Source organism: Podarcis bocagei, assembly GCF_964188305.1.
Source record: "Podarcis bocagei genome assembly, chromosome: 1".
NCBI lineage: Eukaryota > Metazoa > Chordata > Lepidosauria > Squamata > Lacertidae > Podarcis > Podarcis bocagei.
In genome coordinates, this window is record NC_138125.1 from 110,362,580 (window position 1) to 110,389,415 (window position 26,836).

At 41.7% G+C, this 26,836-nt stretch overlaps 1 protein-coding gene across 4 annotated transcripts in view; it reads right to left on the reverse strand.

The window, feature by feature from the left end:
* The window catches only part of RBMS1 (RNA binding motif single stranded interacting protein 1), a 119,450-nt gene that overhangs the window by 60,731 nt on the left and 31,883 nt on the right, over positions 1 to 26,836 (reverse strand). For 2 of the 4 annotated variants that reach the window (XM_081199031.1, XM_081199030.1), the window contains exon 1: positions 15,388 to 16,074. The exons of the other annotated variants lie outside the window; for them this stretch is intronic. In XM_081199031.1, the coding sequence (XP_081055157.1) occupies positions 15,388 to 15,666 (279 nt within the window). In that variant the 5' untranslated portion in view covers positions 15,667 to 16,074. Of the gene's footprint in view, positions 1 to 15,387; positions 16,075 to 26,836 lie in introns of those variants that run through there. 4 annotated transcript variants of the gene reach the window in all.

Below are 26,836 nucleotides of genomic sequence, written 5' to 3' on the forward strand. Positions count from 1 at the left end.
GTGTACATAAAATAATATAAAACACCACCACCAGATAAAATTAGCAAAGTTTTTTTTTAAAAAATAAAACAAAACAAAACAGGTACACATCACCAAATATTCTTATTGGCCAGCTTCTAGACAGCATAGTAGTCACATTAGTTTGCTTCAGCCTTGTTATATCTTAAAGACTAATGGATTTATTATGGCAGAAGCTTTTGTGGACTACAGTCTACTTGTAGAATTCCCACTGCTACTGGGAGCAATTTGAAGCACTCTCCACTTGGCAGGTGTTGCAAATTCATTGGTCACCAAGAAAGGGGAGGTTTGCGTGCCATGCTGGTAACTATGGCTCATAATTATGAAGGGAAAACCAGGAAAAAATGAATATAGTACCTAATAGAAAAACAGAATTTTCAAAATTTCAAAGGAATTGTATGGCTTGGATACAGAGTTCCTGATGAATAGAACTCTGCTTGTGGAATGCTGCTGGAGGAGGATGGGGCAGAAGATTTTCAGTGATTCCTCTTGCAGTACCCTGTAAAACCTTATTATCCAGAGGGTTGAGCAACTCTTAGGAAGATAATGAGAGATGGTGTACAGGACTGCAGGGGGGTATGGTGTGTGTGTGTGTGGGGGGGAAACTGCTGCTGGATCTCAACCTCTTCTGTTCACAGAAGGGACATTTGCCAGCCTTGAGGGTTTATTTAAAGAGATTGAGTTCTAGCTCCAATTACCTGGGAGTACGTCCCACTGAATTAAGTAGATACATTTCTGAAAAGATATGGTTAGGATTTCCCTGTAAGATGGCTAGCAAAACACAAATAAAATCACTCTTAAAATGCTAACATCAAATACCATTTAAAAACTAACGCCAACAATAAAAACAGCAGGTTAAAAACCAGAAGGAAAGCAGCCACAACACAAGACAAACAGCAGAAATAAAAGTATTCATTAAAGGAGAAAATTAATATGCCTTAAATAGTGCTTACTGTACCACCAAATTTGGTGCCACCTGAGGGTCCCTGGAGATGGCACAACCAGGGTGGTTGCCATTTTTGCAGGTGGCAACACTTCCAGGAGGGCCTTGGATGCAGATCTTAATAATCAAGCAAGCTCTATAGAGCTAGGTGGTCCTTCAGATACTGCATATTAACAACAGTATTGTAGAGATGGAAGAGACCACAAGTCATCTTGTCCACCCCCCTGCAATTCAGGAATCTTTTTGTCCATGACCCTGGGATTGAATATTGCATGCCCTACCAACTGAGCTACGTTGAGCTCAAAGCGGCTCACAATAGCATTAAAAAACAAACATTGCAATCACTGTCATATCAAAAACAGCATAAAGCAAACAACAACAACAACAAAATTCATCAAAACAATTAATACAATTTAACCAAGTTATAGTAATGCGTCACTGAGGAAGTTATGGGAATAAATAGGCTGGCAAAGGTTTTGTGCATAGGTGCAATTTCATCCCTGTATATTCAGAAAATTATTTTTCCACATCCAAGCATGAACAAAATAGAAACAAGCCAGATCCTGTGTTAGAAAGAAAATCCATCTGTGGTCTAATCCTGTGACAAAACAACCTAGCAACAATCCCAGCGCCACCAATACTATAGGCTGGGTTTGCCAAAGAAGCAGATGTATCTTATAATAGATATCCTTGGCACACAATTTTTGCTTCATAATGGCCGTTTTAAGAGGAAAGAGAAGAATAACAGGATGTACATGTAGTTTGAGGTGGCCAGTCATTCACAGAAAATGTACTAAAAAAAAGTACACTAATGCAGGACTATTTGTAGTTGTCATATAGCTTTCCCACTAATGACTTGTACAGTGTGTGGCTCATGCTATCTGAATTCTTCCAGAGACAATTCCAACACAAACTTCACAGATAAGATACTCTGAATCAATCATGTTTGTTTGTACTGAACATGGAACCTTTGCCTCTTCCTGATGGGCACAGAAAAGGCTATTACGCTTTTGCCATTTTTCTGAAAGAAAATCTGTTCCAGTTACTCAGAACTATCAGGGAATGGTAAATATTTGTGCTGAATTTCACATTAGGCAGCTGTAACAAGATTTTAACTTTAGCAAAACTGTCATTGGTTCTACAGCAGAGTGCCTGAACCAAATTTTTGTCAATTTCAACATGTCTTCCTGATGCACACTAAATGCTAAAATACTTTTTTTTTCAACTTCCATTCTCTTAAGAGATGGTGGAGCATTATATTTTGTTCCATTTACATTTAAATCTTGGACCCAGAGTCAAACACAAAGAACATGAAATATTGTAGACAACATGTCATAGAGATGTCTCCAACATTTTCTGGCAGATGTATCTTAAATAAAGGCTTTAATAGTTATGTTAGTCATGTATTACAAAAAAATTATCCATCATTTCACTGGCAGTGTACTGTTTTTCTGGGAAAGCTGATTGCTCAAAAGGGTTTGCAAAGCTTAGAATTTTTGCTCTACTTACAAATACTGTACTATAAATTTCTTAAATAAAATCGTGTAGTTTCTAAAATGTGATATGACTGGATGTGGTACTATTATTTTTAGGTCTGACTTTTATTTTGTTTTTTGGTGCTAACTAAAAATTCCAATTTTTTTGAACTCTCCTCCCTTGGAGATGTCTTTTTTCCCAAAAAGGCATTGCAACAATTCCTCTTTCCTCTGAAATTATGAACCACAAACGGCAAAACAGCTACAGATTCTGCACAAAGATACCATTCCAAACAGCATCAGCCATGCACCAGCTCCTTTTTTAATGAATGGGTTTTTTTGAGAGAACAAGTCATTGATGGAATGCACCATAAAATTGGAAGAACCTTGCCAAATATTAGTGACAACCTGAGCCACGTTAGTTAAAAATTTACCCCAAATTTTGTTATGTCAGCCACTATTTGGTAATTGATCCAGTTATTATCCAGTTTTCAGAAATGCTTTTTAACTGTTCTGAAGACATTGTTTAGGTGACTCTACCTCAACATGTCCTGCATATGAGCACAGATTGCTTGAAATTTATCATTCACTTGAATAAATTATTTAGTATTCAAATTTCAAGAAACACACTTGGGAAGTTACAGAATAGTTACTTTGGTTCAGAGACCTTGTGCATGTGATTTGAAAATGCACTACCGGAAGCAAAAACACACTAAGCAATCAGCTGAGTAGAAGCAGATGGGGATGTTGTGATCTTATTAGCACCAAACAAGTCTCGTATACATCTGTGAACTGCACACGGATGCAAATGTGATTCCCAGATGTATTAGGGGGAGAAATGATGTAGCAACCAGAGTGTTCCTGTAATCACAGAAGTCTTTGCATCTGCCATCTCCAAAGCACTGAATACTGCTTCAGCTTGCTGTATCACTGTGCCTATACTTATCCTTTTTTTGTAGTAGGCATTTATCACAAATTAATAAAACTGTATTTTATTTTACTTTTTATTAAATTTCTATACTGCACATCACCCAAAGATCACAGAGTGGTTTACAATATAGAAGCACAAAAAATATATAGCATAATAACAAACAGAAACAATACCCCCCCAACATAGTTTAAAGGCCATAGATTGTTAAATTAGCCTAAAGCCTGGGAGAAGAGGAATGTTTTAGCCTGGCACCTAAAGATATGTAATGAAAGCACCAGCAAGCATCCCTAGGGAGAGCATTCCACAAGTGGAAATCTACTGGAAGAAAGGCCCGCTCTCATGTTGGTGGTGCTTTCTGGACCTCTTGTGGAGGAGGTACACAAAAAAGGGTCTCAGATGATGATCACAGAGACTAGAAAGGTGCATATGAGAAGAGGTGGTCCTTGAAGTATTGTGGTCCTGAGTTGTTCATGGCTTTGTAGGTCAAAATCAGCACTTTGAATTGGGCCTGAAAAATAACTGGCAGCCAGTGCAGTCGGCCCATAGTTGGCATTCTATGCTTAAACCATCTTGCCCCAGTGAGCAACCTGGCTGGTGAATTCTGCACCAGATAAAGTTTCTGAACCATCTTCAGAGGCAGCCCCATGTATAACACATTGCAGTAATCTAACCTAGTGATTACTAGAGCATAGACAACATAGGTTAGGCTCTCCCTGTCTAGATATGGACACAGCTGGGCCACCAGCCAAAACTGATATAGGGCCCCCTGCACAATTGATGCTACTTGAGCCTCAAGTGACAGCAAGAGATCCAGTAGTACCCCCCAAGCTGTGCACCTGGTCCTTCAAAGGGACTGCAACCCCATCAGTAACAGGCATCCTCCCATCCACTAACAGTGCCTCAGTCTTATCTGGATTTATCTTCAGTTCACCAGCTCTCATCTAGTCCATTACTGAAGCAAGACAACCCCACTCAGTGGTTTCATGTAGATGTTAAACAGTACAGGGGATAAAATCGATCCCTGAGGAACCCCACACTGAAGGCCCCACGAAACCGAAAAGCACCACCCAAGCATCACCCTCTGGAAACACCCATCCAAGTAAGGCCAGAACCACTGCAATTTGGTGCCACCCACCCCTAACTCATCAACAACCGCTCCAGAAGGAAACCATGGATGATGGCATCAAAAGCCACTGAGAGGTTGAGGAGAATTAACAAGGACACATTTTCCCTGTCTCTCTCCCGACAGCGCAGTACTATCTGAGAGAACATTGGGATAAAGCCAAATATCATTAAACTGTAGGCACCATCTACAGCTTCACCAATATATGTTAAGGAATTTATGAAAGAAACAATGGGTAGGAGGGAAAGTAACTTATTTAGATATTGCAACTTGTTTAGAAGTAAGCATCTCCTTATCATGAAACATTAGAAATAAGCTTCAAGAAATGGGTTGTGGTTTCTTTGTCCTCTGGCCCCTCAGCAGGTTACCTCCAGAGGCTTTGGAATAGATTCTTTCCCCCTGGAGGACCAGAACCTGTGGATTCGATCCAATATACACATCCAGTTAAAAATACATGTGCCAAAACTCTTAGGCAATATGACCTTCATTAATGGCCAACAGATTTTTCAATCAATATTTAGTAAAAGGAGGCAGTTTCAGCAAAAATGTATTCAGTGTTAATTAACTTGGAACTTCTTTACCAAAAAGCTTCAGAATACCCGTGAAAAGGATTAGAGGACAATGATTACTAATGAAGATGGGTAGTTTACATTGGTTCTTTTACACTGGCAGTTTATCATTCTTATTTCACACTGCTCTTTAGCAAGGCAGACTAAAAACAAAATTTAAAAGATTTTGATTAATTAATCAATCAAACAAACAGAAGCACTTGCTACAATGAACAAGAAATTCTAATATAATGTATATGTAATACAAACAGATCAGAAGCAATTCTCAGTGAGATCAACTTGTCCCTCAATTAACTAGGTACAAGGAAGCAATTACTCTGAAGTGGCTGGGTTCATACTTTGGCCAAGCCACACAGGGGACCTAGTTGCTCAGGGATAAGCAGCCAGAAGCACAAAACAAGCTCTAGATACAAATATTCAGTAAGAAGCTGGTGTGTCAGACAATCCACATGATCCCAACACTTGCCTCAAAACTGTGGTCAGTTGTGGTTTGAAGCTTTACATCATCTGATGCAAATAAAGAAAACCAGAAATTCTAGAATACCATATTGAAACCAAGTCAGCCTCATAAATCCTTTCAAGAAGTGCAGTTTCTAGGCTACCTCAACCTTCATTAGAATATTTAGCTACTCCAACATTGATTAGCCAACGTATTATAAATGTACAAGGACAGCTTTGTCACATAATCAAAAGGTATACTTGTAGTCTTCCTAAGAATGAATTAGTGTCCTATTACTATTACAGAAGTTACCATACCTGCTGCTCCTACCCATCTTCCAGTAACAACACAACTACGTACGTCCATCAAGAGTTGCAAATCTAATTATGTAATTGCACCATGTTTTCCATTAAAGCACCTCAACAACTATATGTGGACTCCCAGAAGTTGTCAGACTCCAGCTCTAATCAGCACCACTCAGCGTGGTCAGTGGTGAGGGATAATGGGAGTTGTTGCCCACCAACAGAAGGCAAAGGTTCACCATCCCTGCTACAGGTCTTTTTTGACAGGCTAAAAGATAGTAATATAAGCAAGGCTTCTATAACAGGTCATTGAAAGAGTCAGGGGCCATGGAAATCAGTTATGTATGCCATATATCACCTGCTAAGCATAAAGGATGTGCTTTGGGGAGAGTTGAACTGGTCTTGGAAAACACATACTTCATGCTGCAAATTTCAGCAGCAAATTTAAAACACGCCACTTTCAGACCTCAGTCTGAAGAGAAGTTTTCGCTGGCAGGAGGCCGAAGGTTTCCTCACATGTGTAGTGAATACATCATAGTCCAGGACTGTCCTGTCTTCTGTTTTGCAACCCAACAGAGCTCTTAACATACCATTAAAGGAAAGAGTCCAAAAAATGACAGTGTTGTAAAGGGGGAGAATGAAGGACGTCAATTGTCAGGCATAATACATTGTGAGTGAAATTGTAACTGTACAAGAGAAGCTTCTATGTTACCAAGTAGACTAGCCTTGCAACTAGTACCAAGAAAGGATTTCCATCAGGTAGCATTGAAGGAGCTTTTGTAATCTGGAAGGAGACACATTCCCTGCCACCCTGCCCAAACAAAACAGGCCTTCAAATCCACCACAAAATTGTTAACAGAATTTTGTGTTTGCAGACAGGTTAGTAATTATTATTTATGGCATGGCAACTTTTGCTGGCATATTGGCAATGATTCAATTAAGTCATAATGAACGAGTGTACCAATGACTGCTCTGCACATGTGAACACTATCTCCTTCTGGCTTTCCAAATACCGCAAATGTTAAGGGCATCCTGTATTTTAGCTGAATCTTCGTCTTGTTGGGATATTGACGTTCCATGCTAAACTGGTTTTTTACAGTTTTATGTGAAGCAGGATAAAGTCAAAATTGGCTAACACCTAGCTCAGACAGTCTGCACTATCTAAAATTGCCAAATTGTTCAGATGCTCTTAAAGCAATTTAAGCATATATTTTAATCTGGCTCCTTGCTATCTTTTCTTACATCTCACCAGAACAAGACTGAGTAGGTATTTTAGGAGGAGAGGATAGCGTAAGCATAAATGCAGCTGTAGAACAACACTAATTAAACCTGTACTAGGCTTGCAGCATTCTAGTTAATAGACAGTGCCGGTCTTACACTCCCTGCTGAATTAACAAATGGTTCTCCACCCACTTCTCTCATCTGTCTGCAGCACATCCCTTCCCTTTCCTGTTGCATCAGGAAACTGCAAATTGAGACGGTTCTGCACGGTGCAGCTAAATTTACCACACTGCAATGCAAGCATCTAACTTATCCTTCCCCTATGGCAATGACTTCAACCTCTTCTTTGAATTTAGTCAAGTGCAAAACCCCAGGCAAATTTCCTTAAGGAGAAAACATTCGTTATTTGGGAGAGACAAAAATTCATTTGGAAATACATTCTTTTGTTTTGAGATTTTTTCTCTGGAGAATCTCCATAAAGTGAAAACAGCTGCTTGAGAGAGCAAGACAGAGACCTCCTATACATGAAAACTTTATTGACTGTTGTTAGCTATGGCTGTATTTCACACTGTGCTACACATCCTTGCTTCTTAAGATATACTGGGATTTGCTTCATACAAGAGCAGTCTATTTATCCACGTAGCTCAGTATTATTGTGATTGGAAATAGTTTGCCAGGGTCTCAGGCAGGGATTTTGCCCATCATCTGCTACCTAGAAATACCAGGTATTGAGCCTGGGACTTTCCACATAGCAGAGGCTTGACAACCATATGTCAGGAGTGCTCTGATGGTGTTTCCTGCTTGGCAGGGGGTTGGACTCGATGGCCCTTGTGGTCTCTTCCAACTCTATGATTCTATTCTATGTTCTACATGCAGTGCATGAGCTCTCCTACCAAGCTAGGACCATGCACAACTAATTACCGTATTTTTCACTCCATAAGACAAACTTTTTTCCTCCTAAAAAGTAAGGGGAAATGTCTGTGTGTCTTATGAAGCGAATGCCGTGGAGGAAGCATGGACGGGGAGCCAAGGCAAGTTGACTCAGTTACTGCTCTGTTGTCACCAGTTACAATCTTCTTTGCCATGGAACTGCATATACCATCCATAAAGATATACCACCAGCACAGATGTAGGATTCCTTGGTAACTGGGGAAAGGGGAGGGGAGGAAGAACAAGAAGGCATGCTGTATTTTCTAAGAACTATATAGTTCTTAATCTCCATATTTTTAAAATCTTGGGAGTTTCAAATAATGGCATGCCAAACAAACAGAAAAATGACCAGCTTTTGTCATCCAACTCCAGCTAGAACAGTAATACTAAGCAGCAGGTTTTGCTAACATGCTTCTAAGACAGGTACAAGGGTGATTTAGGCTGCAATCCTAAACTTGCTTGTCTAGAAGTAAGTGCTACAGAACTCAGCAGGATTCAGTTCCGTCCATTAGTAGTCACAGTGTTGCAATGTACATTAGGTCACCTTGCCTGGATTTAAGATATCGACTTCAAACCACTAAAAATGAATGCCAACATTATTCCATTTTCTCCTCCCAATGCACTTTCAAATGCCTGTCCTAAAAAATGCAAGGAGAGGGCACTTCGTGATATATGTATTTCACTGCTATGTTTGGCAAGCCTATGGAAGCTGGTCAGCCAAATTTATGGTTTGCTAGTAAAACAATCTTTCTAAGTACATTTGCACACATGTTAAGATTCATGCCTTATAAAGTGTGAATAAAGTAGTGTCAGAAATAGTCTACAGTAAAGATGTTTTGACAGATGCTCATAGAGGAAAACAAATGTGAGCATCTCCTGAACAGAGTGACAATTTACAATATACCTGAAGAACTGGAAGAATTTCAAGCAAGGGAGCTACTAACTCAATGTATTAAAAATGGGTAGAAAAGCAAACAGTGACTGAAAAAAAGGACCAAGACAGGACCACCACTATAACTTACTGCAAGTGTGCACACTTTAGACCAATGGTAGTTGACCTATCAAGGACAGAGAGCTCTTTTGTCACATCCAGCTGTTCAAAAGAAAGAGGAATTTATTGAATCTTTTAACGTATTTTATGCTGTTGCCAGAAATGTATGTCATGGGCATGAAGACCAACTGTGATCCACATGCATCATGCTTAAATGTTACAGGTGGGGTGGGATCATTTGTTGTGTGTGTTTGGTGGGATTTCATGCCAAGTTTAATATGTTCATCAACCATGACAACGTGTGTGACTAATTGGTCAAGACTCCTTGTTATGCTTTATCAATATACATCAGTATACTAAAAACGTGCAACACATTTTTCCACTAATCAGAAATAAGTGAAGAATAAGTGGAGCGAAATCAGTACACCCAGATAAAAGTATTTTCAAAATGTAACGTTTTGCTGCAATTATACTAAAGATATGATATGAGAAGCTGGTGAAATTATATTATCAACCATAAGACAAACCAGTACATGGCGGAAAATAAAGCAATTCAAGTATGTCTACAGCTTAGTAGCAGAGTGCAGCAATATTCCCCTACCCACTGTGGCTAGCAACTGATATTCAGATGCATACTACCCCCAAAACTGGAGATAATTTAGCCATCCTGAGTAGGGCCACTGAAAGCCTTGTCCTCCATTAATTTGTTTAATTTCCTTTTAAAACCATCTCAGAAAGCGGTCATCCCCCCATCTCATGGAAGTGCATTCCATAGCTATAAACTTTGCACTGTGTGAGAAACTACTTTCCTTTTGTTTCTCTGGAATTCATTGACTGATCCCTAAATTCTAGTGAAATGAGAGGAAGAGAAACTCATCTCTCTATCCACTTTCCCCCACATCATGATTTTATACTTCTGCCTAATACGTCACTGAATATAAAAGGAAAAAGAAAGTAGGGTATAGATCCTTCTACCACATAAAAAAGAAATGTCTGATATATCAGATACATTTCCATCTTGACATTTTCCTTTGGCACAGTTCTGTTTCTGACTTTTGACTGAAGTCTTTTGCCAGTAACACACTGCCAGATAGACTAGACAATAATGGGATAGATGGACAAAACAGCCTGACTTGATTTAAGGCAACTTCATTCAGTTAAGATTTGGAACAATAATATGTTTAGATCTGTTCCTTAGAATGCAGAGGAGTGCCACATTCTAAATTACCTACATCGGAATTCAGAATAGAGCATTAGAACTGCAAGAAGTACAATATCTGTGAGTTATAAAGGATTCATGTTTAGATATATTTTTTCCATCTATTTCTCCAGTCTGGGCTTTAGGAGAACTATCCTGAAGGTTACACTTTATATTTAAAAAGAAAAGAAAAAAAAATTGCAAGCAGATTATGACACATAAATAATTTCACTTCATGCTCACACTGGAAGCTACAACAGGCCATAGCTTCAAGTGCAAAGCACTTCATGTACATATGCAGAAACACATGCGTATGCAACAATTGCAAGCCATAAGAAACATTATTCTGTACCTAGAACTACTCTGTGTGCAGAAAATTGATATCTGAAGTATCTTTTACTCCACAAATCCCATTTTTAATAGGATTATTCCTGAGTAAATTAATTGTGGACTGATGCCTAAATGTTAATCCAGAAGGCATTTGTATACACATGCTTTTCCAAGTTCAAATGCAACTATAAAAATCTAAATATATTAAGAGTTTTTAGGATCAAAGTGTGCTGGTGGGGGTGCTTTTTAGTTTCCTGCAAATTACTGAGCTAAAATGCATCACCAAGCTTTTTCCTCTCCCTTGTATAAGGCTTTGCCTTTCAAATCTCTATACCGTCACTATCTACCCACATTAGAAAAAAATATAAAAATTGAAGAAGGAATTTTACAACGGCAAACAGATATGATGCTCTGATGCTATACTTTAAAATCAAAATGTTGAGAATCAAACACCGTACATTTTAAACTTGGATCGCCATATAGCTTTTTTCTTTTTACTACTTCTAAGCAAAAAAAAAAAAAAAGCAAAAAAAAAAAAAAAGCCAGTTTTAGCCAAATTTAAAATTCATAATACAAATCCTATTGCGAACAGACCTGGGATCAAGAGTTTTGTGTGTCAGCCACTAAACAAGGCCAAGCACTGAATCAGTGTTAAATTCCTCACATGCAGCTACGCCCAGTTAATCTGCTTGAAAGCAGCAAACTATGTAAATCTACTTATGCTAGTGAGATAAACATTACAGTCATCAAAAATGTAACAACATGCAACAAGAATGACTGTTACTTGGCAAAAGTGGATGTTGGGGAGGGGAGCTAAACACCTCACAAAACAGGTTGTCTTACAACCAACTCATTTTCAAGCAGTACTCACTGGCAACACACACACACACACACACACACACACACACACACACCAACTTGCTCCCCTAGTCAAGTTTCTCCACCAGCACTGCAGAGGCACAAACTGCATACAGAACTTCAACAACAAACCATGCTTTCCTAAGGAAAGCTTAAATCAGTTTTTGCTTTCACATCTGCAATTGAAATGCATTTGAGAAGCCGCTCTCTTGTCTCACACTAAGATTCACAAGAAACAAAATTCCAGGCTAAATTTACATCACCTGTGAAAACACCCCAATTCTCTATTCATATAGCAATACCCAGGAGTCTCAAAGAAATGTCTCTGATTTATACAAAGCAAAGAGGAAAAACCAGACTGCATAAACAGGTTTCTGAAACGGTTAAGACAAAAAACGTATTTGGTAAAAGAGTTAAAATTTGATAGTGCTCCAAGGTAGCCTCTTTGTTGGTAAAATGCCCTTTCAATTTTAAATATTGTCTAAAGTAAAGCATCAATAACTTTTAAAGACATCACTGCTCTTGCTTGGAAGATTATGATTTGTATCTGGATATTCTAGAAAAAGAACATGTGCGCATTTCAACTGTGTTCCATTAGTCTGTGTAATTCTGACCTGAGCAAAAGAGGACTTCAGCATGCTCCATTCTGACCACGATGCAGGAAAATCCTGTTTAAACAGATGACTTCAGAGATCAGTTTCACTGTTCACCATAACAGTAGAATACAGGAAAAGATTAGGCACCACCTATCTCTTTCTGACCTGAAAAAAGAGAGATCTAGCTGACTGGCTCCTATGACTAATGTAGACGAGAAGCAGAAAGCAGTATAGCAGGTCTTTACTCAAAGTACTGTAATTACATATTCTTCTGTAACGTGAACAGGTTATTTAAGCAGCAATACACTCATGCGCATATGGAAGACACATGAACATTTTTTCAACATTTTGAAATTAATGCACAATTTCTTTCTACAAAAGTTGTCAAGAAAGTGTCTTCCCTTTGCCTTATGCATTGTCCCAAGGTTGTCCAGGCTCTAGGACCTAGGACAGTCCATCCTTCTCTACCTTTTCAGTGGGATTAAGCCCTTTGACCTGAAAGGGACTTCATTTCGAGTAGACATGTATGGGACTATCCTGTGACATATACTAAGAGTGCCTCAATGATAGTCCAGAAGATTTTGGAACCCAGACTTTATTATCTTGTAGAACGATATCATAATAACATAAGCACTTTTTAAAAACTCTATTATTTTGTCTGATCAACAACAAAAAACATATGTGTTCTTATGATATATCCTTCATGAAAAGGCACATTTATGCTCTATTATGACTTATAGTTATTTAAAAAGGGATATAATGTGACAATAATGTACTGAATTTTATTGGATTTTTCTAACTGAATGAAAAAACTGGGAAACATACTGGAGCGGTGTGTGTGTGTGTGTGTGTGTGTGGAACCTGTGCTGAAAAGCTTAACATGGGTCATTAAATTTTCTATTTTAAAATATTAGGATAATTTTAGGTTGAAATAAGAATATCTGCACATTAAAAACCAGACAACCACTTTTTATCACCTAGATTCATAAAGTTTTTATCACCTAGATTCATCTGCAAAAATGACATCACGAAAAGCACTTTTGAGTGACGAGGAGCCACAGTTGTCCCCAATTAAAATCAATAGGAGCTTATGCAGGCAAGAATGCAGGCACACTCAGCCTTCCCTGTGTGGGAAGTGTTTCACCAAAGAATGGCTTGACACCAATAAAAGGAATCTTTGGTACCCAGGGTCTTAGGACCACATAATGACCACACATTCGTTTTTTCCGCTCCCCATTGAAAAAGAAGTCTGTTTGTTTTTCTGATTCAGTCAGCCCTTTTAGCTCTTTGAATTCAAGGAGTGCACTGTGAAAAGAAGAGCATCTTATCAGTGTGTTCCAGACCAGCAGGCCGACTCACATCCGCATGCAAAACATACACCCTTTCCAAGTGAAAGGCTTGCCCTCTGCACTCCCCACCCCCACCCCGCCTTTCATCACCAACAGCCCATGTGCCACTGACAAATCAATGAACACACAAGACTCCAAAAAGTGCCTGGCTTAATTAACTAGGTTTTCAGACTCCAACACTCCCTAAGTATTTGTTTACATAGTATTTGCAGACCGAATAATGCTATCCTTTACTGTACCATCCACACGGTAATAGTTCTCTATTAAAAAGTGAGAGGATACCAGCTAACCAAAAGTATCCACTAACTATGCCAACTAATGAAATTTACCAGCACTTACAAATTAAGGCTTTAAAACTTGGTAAAACATGAAACAAAATAAGATAGAGTTTTCATCTTTCAAAGTACTTTATGAAATTCACAACATCCTCAAAAACTACTGGTGAGGTGGCTTCAAAAATTAAATCAGTACTCCATGAAATCCTTGGCAGAAGTATATATTGTACAGTAACTATTCTCTGCCTACAATAAAGTCAAAGACAGGCCAATTCTGCTATTTTATTTATTTATTTTATTCATTAAATTTATGTGTCACTCTTCATTGTAAGTTATCAGGGCGGTTCGCAGAATAAAATACAGGACAAAAACCTGTAAATAAGTAAAATGAAACAGCAAAACAATACCCCCCTGCCTGTAAAGTTACAATAATTAACTTATTTAACCACTTACATTGGTGTAATCTCACTGAAGTCATCACAGACACTGATTCACTTCCTTTAAGCTACTGAGAACAGGCCCAACTCCCCACCTCAAGAAAACCATGAGTTCTTATTTTCTAACCCAATTTCTTCCTGATCACCTCTAAAAGAGGATTCACAAACACACACAATACAGGCATACCCAAACAAAGAAACACCCAACAGCAAAAGAACTTTGTGGAAGGCAGCAAAGTAAAAAATGAATGAACCACAACTGCTTCATAATGAACAACGTAGCGCTCAGAAGATTGTTGAAGGAGGCATTTCCAACTGCCATCTTATTTTTAAAAGCAGGTTATTGGTGCAACAACCATTGTACAAACTCTGCCTACTACGATGTCCTTTTTCGGCATAATTAAATCAGCATGTCAGACTGAGGCAGATTCATCCTATTTATTAGAATCCAATTTTCCTACAGTCTGAGACAGGATGGAGAAGGAAGTGGGCGGGAAACAAATCCATAAGAATTTTGCATCTAGTTACCCCTTAACACGTTTTAAACATTATTTCTTAAGATTAAATAATGGCAATGGGAGTAATTACACATGTTTTTTACCTTACATATTATTATTAATAATAATAATAATAATAATAATAATAATAATAATAATAATAATAATAATAATAATAATAATTCTAAAAGGGTGTCTCATCCCAAATGTATTTTGTTGTGTTTTTTTTACCTGGGGGGATATTTCCCACAAGTACGGGCCATCAAGACCCGCGACCGCACTATTTTGGGGGGTGGCTTTTTATTTTAATTTAAGGATATAAGTGGAGTCGCTTCGCGTTAAGGGTTTCCCACTCCTACTTGGCTGTTTCAGTAAAAACGGAAACGGTCGGTCTCAAAGTTTCGATTTCCAAATCATGTTGTCGCAGGCTCTAGAAAGCCAAAAGGAAAAAAAGAAAGAGGGGTGGGGGAGCCAAAGAGGGGAAAAAACCCCCTCACTTGTTGCTCGGAGCCTGATAGGGAGTTCCCCCTGGGCTGCAGTGGTTGTACCACCTAGGAAAGTTGCCCAATCTGGCACCTCCTGCTCAACCCAATTACGACGAGGCAAAAGATGTCCTTTCTTAAATCTCCAGGGGTGGGGTGGGAAGGAGAGAGAAGGTTAAAGAGGATCGCGCGTGACATAAACTTAAAAGAGACACAGACTTCTTGTCTATAGCCCCCCCCTCCCCCCGGGCAGTGGGGGTGGGGTGGCCCGAAGACGCTTCCTCCGCAGACTGCTCAGGAGCAAGCCCCGACGCCTCCAAGTCCCCACCCCTCTTCCCCTCCCCGAGACCTCCTCCGCCTCTCCCCCTGCCATACCCACCCACAAATATTATAACGCGATTCCCCACCCCCACCCCCGTTTACCTGCTTTCTATAAGGAGTCCTGCCGCCGCCCGCAGAGTTACTGCTGCTGCTGTTGGGGAAAATCATCGCCCAGCCAAACAGCGAGCCTCCCCTCCGCCCGGGAAGCAACTTTGGAGGCAACTTGGCGGGCGCGCGATTCAGGGAGGCGGTCGCGGGGAAGTGCCTCTCCCTCGCCGGCTGCTGGGACTGGGCTCCTCTTCTCCCGCCGCTGGCTGGCTCGACGCCTCTGCCGCCTCTGCCGCCTCCTCCACCCTCTTCTCCCTTGGCTGAGTCTCTCATGCAACGCTGCTGCTGCTGCTGCTGCTGCGCGTCCTCCTTCTCCTCTCCCGGGATCCCTGGCGGCTGCAAAGCCAGGCTGAACGCAGACAATCAGCCCAGCCTGCCAGCCATAAAAGTCACTTCATTGATCGATCTACTACGATCCGCGGCGGCGACTTCTGCACCTACTATCGGCCTCAACCACCGCCCAGAGAGGGAGAGAGAAACACACACACACACACACACACACACACACACACACACACAGGCTGAGAGCGCGCAACCGAAGAGGAGGGAGGAGGTGGGGGGAAGGAACAGCCCAGTGCAGGCACCGCGCCGCCTCCACGCCTCCAAGCTGCAGCGGCGACAGTGAAGTCTTGGGCACTCGGCGCCGCTTGCCTTTGTCCCCCGAGGGGCGGGCTGCTCCCCCGAGCGCGCGGGGTTCTGCGCCGGCAGGAGGCGTCGGCCGCTCCCTTCCCCCCTGCCCGTCCCGCCGAATGGTTGGTTCTGCCTCCTGCATACCGCGCATTCCTCGGGGCAGCCAGTCAGTCGGCGCGCTCCGCCGCCCCTCGCCTCTTTGCGCGCACCAGCGGCGCTGCGCTCTACGTGCCGGCCCAAGAGCTCTCCGGTGGCGGGCGGGGGAGAAGGGATCGAGCGAGTGTGTGGGAAGGGGAACCCAGAGACCCCCCTGCCGACACCTTCGTCTACCTTGGAGAACAAAGAACCCCAAATTTGGCCAAAGGACTCGCGCTCTTCCACGCTGTAAATCTCATGGGGAAAGCGCGAAATGTCTGCGGGTTTGTTTGAGAGGGAAACGAGAGAAACTGCCAAGGGAGTGCACCCTCCCAAGCCTCTGGCGTTGCGTTTGCGCCGACGAGCCCCGTAGTGGGCGCGGAAAACCGCGCACCATTTTAGTTTTTGTGTTCAAGGAGAGGCCCAGTTGTCTCTCATACGGTGGCCGACTCCAGCTTCTTGCAGATGGCTTGGAAAGGGCCCAGCCTTCACGAAGGCGCAGCCAGGACGCTTCACGTCTTCCCAAACACTTCAGGTCACAGGGAGAAAGCTACTTTTACCAACAGGCTCAGAAGCCAGAGAATTAATTCGCGCTCCACTCACTGCAGAGTTTGGCACGAACTTTTCGACTCGTGCCACATCAAGGGACGAAACTAAAACGCGCCTCTCTCCACCCCACCTCCCTACCCCGCTGTCCCCGGGGAGACTGCAAGCTACCCTAGTGGCAGAGGAAAGAATGTGCGTGCGTAAAAACTTGACAGAGGACTCCAAAGCTTGTGCCAAAGCCTTGTGATCTCCAGTAATATGATCCCCGACACAGGCGCGTACAGAGATTGTGAAACTGCTATTAAAACGCCAAACCCCGCTCTTCAAGTAAATGCGTTCTTATTAACTAAGAGATCAACTTTTTAAAATGACCTAATTTTCGTATACGGAGCGACCCGCCCAATAGCAGTCAGGCGGCCAACAACAGTCAGCCCAATAAAACGACGAATATCTGTAAAGTAGACGCACTGGTTTTTATGTCCCCTTAAGTTGCTTTGCTGTGGATTTGATTTGTTGAATGAACAATGAAAATGAGAGATATTCTGGAATCTTAATTTGGGAGTAGGAAGCTTAAAAATCTACTTGTATCTTCCCTCTAAAAGTAACTCCCAACAAAAAACAACAACAGTAGTATGGGGTTGTACGTTCGTAATGGCTACAAAATTGGATGATTAGACTACAGACAACCACAAACGTGAATAAGATTCTGCAGAGTAAGAGGACCACAGGTTGCAACCTTGTTTCTTTTCTTTTCTCTGGGGCACTGATTGACTATGGCTGCAAAGTCTAGACTTAAATGTTACACAGGAACATTATTTTGTTTCAACATGGTAGCCCTGCGGCCAAAAAGTCTTTCTAGCATGGGAATGTAGGAGGAAAAAAACCAGCTTTTAAAAGCATGTTGGCTTTACAAGAATAAAAACTGCATTTTTACCACCTGGCCCTATACGTGTTTACTTGGATGTAAGACACTGTGTTAGACGGTACTCACTCCACATTTTAAGTGTGCACAAGCGTACCATGCTGGTACTTAGATGAGCTGCCCAATTTATGCCCATCTTGGGTAGGGGGAACCTAAGTTTTCCTCATTCACCACTACCCCATATATGACACAAGTGAGCAATTATGGAAACTCCAGGTTTTGACAACTTGGGAACTGTCCACTCATTTGCCAGTTACCGTGAACAATGAAGAGTCACAAGCACTGGCTCCCGTTTAACTTGCTATCTGTGCAACTGAAAACATGCCACAACTAAACAGCAAATAAATGAAGAACTCCTAAATATGGAATTTACACTTCTGTTCTAAAATTAAACTTGACCTTTGAATGATAATGTAGTGCATCATCTGCTTGCTTCTAAACAATGACTATATGCCCTTATGGGAAAAGTCTCCACACCTTAATTTTATTATAGTATCAGATACAGATGACCTGAGCCGATAGATGCATTTCCAGTGAGACAGAAAAGGGAACAGAGTTTTGCTGCACAGCCCCACCCAGTGTTGCATCATGACATGGTTTCTTCTACTATACAGTGGACACTCGGGTTGCGAACGTGATCCGTGCAGGATGCACGTTCGCAACCTGCAGTGTTCACAACCTGCAGTGGCGCATCTGCGCACAAATGGGTTGTGATTCTGTGCGCATGCGCAAAGTGCGATTTAGTGCTTCGCATGTGCGGCTGCCAAAACCCGGAAGTAACCCGTTCCAGTACTTCCGGGTTTTGGCGGGTGTGTAACCCAAAAAAACGCAACCTGAAGCAGCTGTAATCTGAGGTATGACTGTACTGGCAAGTCAAGCAATGCTGACACATTAGCACGGCACTTAGCCTTAGTTTTATACACCTTTTTTCTCATCACTGAAATAAGGGAAAGAGAAAGATGGATGAGGCCACAGTGAGAAAGTCCTCATAAAGAGTGAACCTGCATAATATCTAAAAGTAATTTGGAACATTAGGGTAACCTTTACTAATCTAATATTTGGTAGGATGATGTTACAAGAAGATTTAAATTGAAAGTGGTGTTTGGTTCCTAATCCCACATGCTGCCAGCACTCTTACCTCATTTTGTAAATTGCATAGCTCTAGGCTTGAAGTGTGTGATTTTTTTATTATTTTAAAAAAAAGCTTTCTAAGATTATTAATTGTGGCTTATTTACAGTATGGTACAATTTGTGACCTGACACTAGTTCAATGATTCTTGGTTACTGTGAATTGTGATACATTGTTTTTCATGAATTGTTTGTATTCTGTGTTGAATCACTTACAGTGGTACCTCGGGTTAAGTACTTAATTCATTCCGGAGGTCTGTTCTTAACCTGAAACTGTTCTAAACCTGAAGCACCACTTTAGCTAATGGGGCCTCCTGCTGCTGCCGCACCGCCAAAGCACGATTTCTGCTCTCATCCTGAAGCAAAGTTCTTAACCAGAGGTACTATTTCTGGGTTAGCGGAGTCTGTAACCTGAAGCGTATGTAAGCCGAGGTACCACTGTATAATTGTTATTTAGCACTGAATTATTTTGTTGTATGTTACCTTAGTATGATGTGAATCAGAGGCAGTATATACATATTAGAAATGAATACAAAAAAGTAAAGAAACACATTTTGCTGCTTTTTGCTATTCCTATGAGTACAGCTTAGAATTTGGAAAAATGCAGCTACAGCTCATGGTTTGTTGCAAGCAAGACAAATCATTTTATCTCCACACCATTAAAAATGATGCCTGCAGATCAAGTTCTGTTAAAAGTCTAGGACACTTCTTCAGACTATTTGGCAACTAATCTTTCACTGAAAGCCAACACTCCACTAGCCAACCATTGGCCTAGACATGCTGCAGAGCCTTATACCTACTGAACAAGTTGGTTCAACAACTTGGAATAATTTATTTTATTTCTTTCATTCATTTGGTTTATACACTGCCCTTCCTCCATAGAGGAAAGAGGAATATGGGTTCCAAGATATTAAATATCAATATGTGATACTGAAGAAGGCAATCTTTTAGGTCCTTGGGTTCTAAGTCTATTAGGGCTTTGTATGCTAGTATTGGGCCCAGTAACTCATTGGCAGCTTTCATGGTCGGTGGTACATGGCCTTATCAGACTGCCCCTCTTAACAACCTAGCAGTCACATTCTGCATGAGCTGCAGCCTCCAGACCACCTTCAAGGGGAGTCCCACACAGAGTGCACTGCAGTACTCCAAGTGGGAGATCATGAGAACATGGGCAGCTAAGGCCAAGCAGCAGTGGCGTAGCGTGGGGGGTGCCAGGGGTGCCGGCCGCACCGGGCGCAACATTTGGGGGGGCGCGTTTGGCCGGCCCTCCTCGAGGAAGCAGGAACCCCACTGTCCTCGGACCTCCTCTGAAGGCTGGCGGTGGGGCGGAGAGACCTTCTCCCCGCGCCAGCCTTCGGATGGCTGTCCTGAAGACTTGTGGTGGGAGCAGTGGCGTAGCGTGGGGGGTGCAGGGGGGCCTGCTGCACCTGGTGCAACATCTGGGGGGGGCGCGGAAGAGACTCGAGTGCTAAAATCCACGGGTTAGGGGGTGCAAATTACTTGCCTTGCCCCGGGTGCTGAGAACCCACGCTACGCCACTGCCAAGCAGTCTTGATCCAGGAACAGCTGTAGCTGCCAAACCAGTCTAAGCTGGGCATAAACATTCCTAGCTACAGAAGCCATTATAACTCTAGTGAGAAAACTGGAACCCAGGAATAGTCCCATATTATCTAATAAATAGAACAACTGCTCCATTGCTTGACATGCTACCAATTCTGCAGGCATATCTGTGGTGCAAATTAAGCTACACATCTGCACTGCAGACTCAGCTATCACGGTTTATTTAAAATTGCAGCTCTTTGAATTGCTATTGACCTCGAAAGTGCCACTCCCAGTCTTCTTTGGGGTTCACATGCTAGTGAAAATATATGCTCACATTATTTCCAAACTGATTGGAATTTGTAGTGCAGCAGGTGTGTGTCGCTTATGCTTCATACTCAGACATTCTGTTCCATGTTCTACATACATCTTCATTCGTATTTGTAATACAAAGGTTTTGCCTTTCTTTTAAAGCTGCAATTTTTTTTCTATGCTTCCTCATCAGCAAGAATTGTTCTTATTTTAATTCACAAAGAAATTCTTCCTTGATATCAACAATATTGCACTTGTTTGGCAGATGTTAGTAATCAGGTAAAGAGTTGACAACTGTGACCAGTTTCCTCTGTTCTTATTTACACCTGTCAAATGCCTTTCTCTTTCTCCCCCGCCGGCCTGACAATATTTCTGTGTTCAAGGTCTCTCAAGTAGACCAATCACCCCAGAATAGTTCCATAATATGGGTGTGATGTGTGGCAGTTTTAAAGGTGAGTAGAAGTGTTGTTTCCATTTGTAATGAAAAGTCTCACATTCCATCCCACTCACAAACCGTGCTACGTCCTCTTTGATAGTGTAACTAGTCCGGAACTACCCCCTACTAGCAGTGCCAGATTTATGTATTGGCTAATTAGGCTGAAGCCTAGGGCCTCTAAATCTAGGGGGCCTCGCCAGCCCTCCCGCTCACAAGCAGGCAGTCTCCCCTCTCCCAAAATTGCAAACCCAAGACTTCATGCGAGGGCAGGGCAACTCAGGCCTCTAAATCTAGGGGGGCTCACCAGCCTGCCCACTCCCCAGTGCCGCAGTCTCCCCCTCCCAAAATTGTAAACCCAAGACTTAATGCAAGGGCAGGGCAACTCAGGCTCAGCAACTATGGGCTAGACTCAGGGCTAGCCAATGGGGCCCAATTTGAAGCAGTGGGGTGCAACTTGATTTTTTTTTTTGTAGGGCCCCAGTTGACAGCCAAAGTCTGCAAAACCTTATAGATATAAATAAAATCCATGTAGATTGCCTTGGTGCAAGAGTGGCCCATGGGGCCCAATTGCTCTAATTGCCTTAAGGTCAGCCCTGATGAGACTGTGCAGGGATTGGACTGACACGCCCTGCACCTTCCAGGTCCCTGGTGTCACCATTCAGAGTAAAGACTCAATGATTTGTTATGGAAATAAAGGGGGGCACTTATTGGAGATCAGTTTTCTCACCTCTCCCCCCCCCAAACCCTGAGACAATGAGCCCAACCAACCTTTTATTCATAGTCACATAAGCACTACACTACAGCATGGCCATAAACATGTACGTTCAACCACTGAAATATACAACCAATATGTAGCAATGGAGATTTATGTTACTGCTTTATGAATAAACACTGTGTTTTATGAATGGACTCTGTATTTTGTGAATTACCTAAGAGCCACCAATAGGGAGCTCTAGATTCTGACAGCTAACCAACTGGGTACTACCAAACAGTGACCCCTATTGCTGGAAGCTGAAAGCAGGTAACCAGCACGGAATGCTTCAGCTCAGCCTTTGCACTGTTGACTGAACACCCCCTGCTGTGCAGATAATCGAGAAAGTTTGTAAATTGTATCCCTTCTGGAATCCTGGCCAACTCTATTACGCTGGTGTAAACCCTGGTGCACCAGAAGCACAGAATAGCAGCAAATAAAATATGCTCATATGTCAGCAACTGATAAGACTTGTCAACCAGTTCTTCCAAAGTCTTCCTAAATTATAAAGCTCCAAAATACAGGCCAAAAGAGAGCAGGTCTGGGAAGAGTGAGGCATACAATGGGCACCACCAATGAAAAGGCCCTGCTCTGTGTAACTCCTGCCTTGTCATTTGACAGGGTGCCCACTTGCCCTCCTTCTTGACATGGAATGCTCTCTATTGGAGTCTCCAGGTCCAGTACAAAGACCATAAGAAGGGAGAGCAGGGACATTGAAGTTCCCAACAGCTGTTAATCAAGCAAGCAAGCAAGCAAGCACACACACAGATCACCTTTGTCAAAGACAGGATGCCTATGTCCTGGCCAGGCCTGCACCCAGTCTTGTTTTTATACAACCTTGTTTGTCCGCAGTAAACAAAATTATATTATCAACATATACAAGCAGAAAAGTTGTTTTCCTTCATTTGCAAGGAATCATATAAAACAAAGTGGCACTAATAAAGAAAAGTTCCAGGGTGGCAACAGAAAGCAAACTAAAAATGCTTTTGCAGTTCATCAAAACTATCCAGCAATATCAAATTATAGGAAAACTGGCTCTATTAACAGTAATCCTTCTAGTTGGTTAATTGGTTTGGCAATTTCCATGCACGTGATGTGTGATGCTACTTATTTCCTCCAAGAGTTAATAATAATTCATCACAGGCAGCTACAGGAGAGCTATGAGATTCAGGTGAGGGTCAGATGCCTTGTCAATCCCAGCAGGTATATAAGAGGATGACCCGCCTGCGGCTTGCCTACCATTCTCCTAAAGAGGAGAAGCCTAGCATGGAAGACTTGCGTATAGTACGCAGATCTGAAAGGGCCACAAAAGGTATGCTGAAGAGTTTGCTAAAACAGTCATAGGAGATACAGCTGTTGTTAGTAACTCAGAGAAGGTTTGGGAAACTTCAAGCTTCCGAGAGGTCCAGAGTTTAGCCTCAGAGGGTGCTGAGCCAGGGTTAAATGCCATGAAAGCTGAACTTGATTCCTTCTGTTAAAGGGCCAGCCTGTAAACAATACGACTAATCACCTTTAAAGGCAGCTGACAACAAGATTTCACAAATGTGTGCTCAAATGAATTCTACCAAAGTTGCTTCTCTAAACATAAGAATACATGGCTTAGAGATCAGCCTGTCATATACAGCTACTGAAGCAAAGCAATCCCATTATGTGGATTTTGCCTGTATTTATTATTCATTTGGCAACACTATGGTCCATGATGACATTTTGCTCTATTGTAAAGTGAAAGGGTAGTTGAGCTGTTCTTACTACAGAAAGTTTATCATCATCATCAAACCTTTTATTGGCATCACATAGAGGCAAAAAAGTCTAACGTTACATCTCTAGGTCTCCAGGAAGATCAGACATCTGCAATGTGTTTCTGCGACAAAAAACCAAATAAAGATATTTAGCCACTAACTTTGTGAGCTCCTGATCATTCCCCAGTAATAGAAAATGTATGACCTCAAACTCTGGTTTCCATTTGGGGATGCAGAGTTGATCTATAAGCTGCTGGCGGAGATCAGCATATAGTTTACATTTAAGAACCATGTGAGTAAGAGTTTCCAGCAGGTGGTCTTCACATGGGTAAATTCTTTCTCCTTCCACCATTCCCAAGAACCCACCCCAAAGGAGGTTTGATGGGTCTGAATTAAACCTGGCCAGCAAAAATGCCCTTCTTTCTTGGGGGATAAGCAGAAATTCAAGATAATTATAATTAGTTTCATATGTCCAAGAAAGTTGAAAGTAAAGAGGGCAGAAAGTTTATAAACCTTAATGTCCTAACCTGATCTGATCTCAGCAAATGCCTGTTTCCAGTGTCACATTTGCTGAAATAGGGGAACTAAGATTGTCCTTAGTGGAGCACTTGCGAAGACAATCAACTGGCAACCACTAGCTTTCAGTTTTGGATCCCATCTTGGGTAGGGAGAGCACTGCAGGGAAAGGTTTACAGTAAGTTTTTTACTCTCAGTTCTCTGTAAACGTTTTACACACTCAGAATTACAAGAGAAACATGGGATTGGGATCCCAGTGCTTACCTTGTATAATGCCTAATGTAGACTAAGCTTTCAGACAGCCCCCCCCCCAAAAAAAATGTGAAGAAAGGGATGCGTGATATGAACATTGATGCTTGATAATAGCTGGCAAGAAGTATGAGTAAAAACTAATTTTGAGATTCTTTGTGTAAAGACCATCACTGAAGGGATAAAACTTGAAATGAAAAAAACAAACAAACCTAACTTATTGATACAGATCTGTTACTCTCTGTGATTGTAATTTGTATCACCATTATGCAAATTTAAAAATTGCATGATTGTGCACAAAAACTACAAGTTGTGTTAAAAACAGTGGTTCTATCAATATTAATTAATGGTACTTTTTATAGTAGCAATAATGTTTCCAGATGGCTCCTAAAACCAATAAAACGTTCACTATCTGAAAGCAAAGACACTCCAGAGGGCAGCTGCATAATGCTATTGGAACAAAAACATAGGGGCATTTTTCTGCAACTGTATTTGGCTCTCCAACTTTGGATTTTAGCATTGTTCCAGTCCATGAAATGTTTTTCAACTACTCTATTCAGTGTTCAGTTTTATTAGAATGAGTTTATTTAGTTTTTGTGTTTTATTTATACATGTAAACAATCCTTGCTCTGAACAAGACAGTGCAACAATGTTTAAAATAAAGAAACAAATAACAAAAGGCAACAAAGGAAATACTTCAATAGGCTTGCACCCATTCAGTTTTGTTATAATTTGGCGCATCATCATGGATACACATCTATCATTAACATTGCATTAATTATAGACTAATCATAATAATCTTCTATTAATATCCAGAGAGGTGACAAAAAATTACCTGACAGACTCTCAGGGTAGGTATTTAACAAAATAAATATGTATTGAGTGTTTTATTTCAATAGAGGTGTAAGTACTTTTAACAAACAATTATTCTTGCTGAGTATTCTCTTTTCAAGGTTTTTAAATGTACTCTCATACTGCTTTGAGATACAGTGGCACCTCTGGTTATGAACTTAATTCGTTCCGGAGATCTGTTCTTAACCTGAAGCACCACTTTAGCTAATGGGGCCTCCCGCTGCCACTGTGCCGCCGGCGCGTGATTTCTGTTCTCATCCTGAGGTAAAGTTCTTAACCCGAGGTACTACTTCTGGGTTAGCAGAGTATGTAACCTGAAATGTTTGTAATCTGAGGTGTTTGTAACCCAGGGTACCACTGTACTCTGGTTGCATCCAGATGTAACATCAAATCATGGTTTGGCATTATGTCTAAACTTTGCCAACTTACAAGCCATGTATTGCAAGGTGCTGTTTAGGCCCGGTCCTTCTATTAGGCAGAATGAGTCAAGCTGCCTTAGGCAACAGATTTTGGGTATCATGAAACAGCAACAAAATGCTATTTAATTTTATTTCTTATTGCATTTTTATTACTAGGGAAGAGTAGAAGTGCATGGGTTTGTTTTTTCTGGTCCCAAAATAATTTGGTGAGCCTTGAGTTTTCTACAGCTTGCTTTGGTAGAAGGGTTGGGAGCCATTTGCTGCTCTGTGTCACGGAAGGCAGGGAGGGAAGGGGGGAAAGTATAGTGTCATACCTGGGGCTATTGTACTGAGATATGAAACAATGGTTTCAAGCTAGTTTGCACACCATTGGTTCTAAGTCCAATGGTTAGAAAGATCTAACCCTTTAAGCCACATCTGTGAGGTTGCCAACTATAGTTGCTGCCCTGACATCAGACAGGTGAAGAAGACCCATGATTACAGTGTGCCAAGATAGGCTGTGAATCTGCAAGATGCAAAGCTCTCCCATTCCTCTGGCATGCCTACAGAATGGGTGACAAATTACATTTGCCTTGGTATAGTCTTCTCCCTTCCATGGAGTCTATGAAGACACATCATTATTAAGGGCATTGAGGGAATCAGTTCACGCAAATCCTTTCTGCCCTGCTGGGAGAAGCCTAGAAGGGCTTGGCTATGGTGGACTCTCTACCTTCGGTTCTCTCTTTATCACTTCCTTTGGGTTGCTAACTGTGGTTGCTGTTATGCCTGAATTCACAAGCTATGGTTAGTGTAACTGCTCCACCACAATAGGCTGCTGCACCATAGTTATAGAAAACTGAGTTCTGAGCAGTTGGAAGACTTATGCAGTCAAGCAGCTTTAAACCATGGTTTGCCTGCTGTGAGTTGTATCCGATGAAGTTGTCCCATTTGGGCAAGGAGTTCAATTTGTGCAGCAGATCTTCCACTCTTCCTCTCATTTCCCACCCAAAATCTGTGCCCCTCCAGCCCCCCAGAACAGATTTGCAGGATGTGTGGGGGAAGAGAATGGAGGTTCCACTGCACAAGTTGAAGTGCTTGTACGAATAGGACCACTTCATTGGATACAATCTTGTATGCCTAGAACAGGCATAGGCAAACTCGGCCCTCTGGATGTTTTGGGACTACAATTCCCATCATCCCTAGCTAAGAGGACCAGGGACCAGGGATGATGGGAGTTGTAGCCCCAAAACATCTGGAGGGCAGAGTTCGCCTATGCCTGGCCTTGAAACT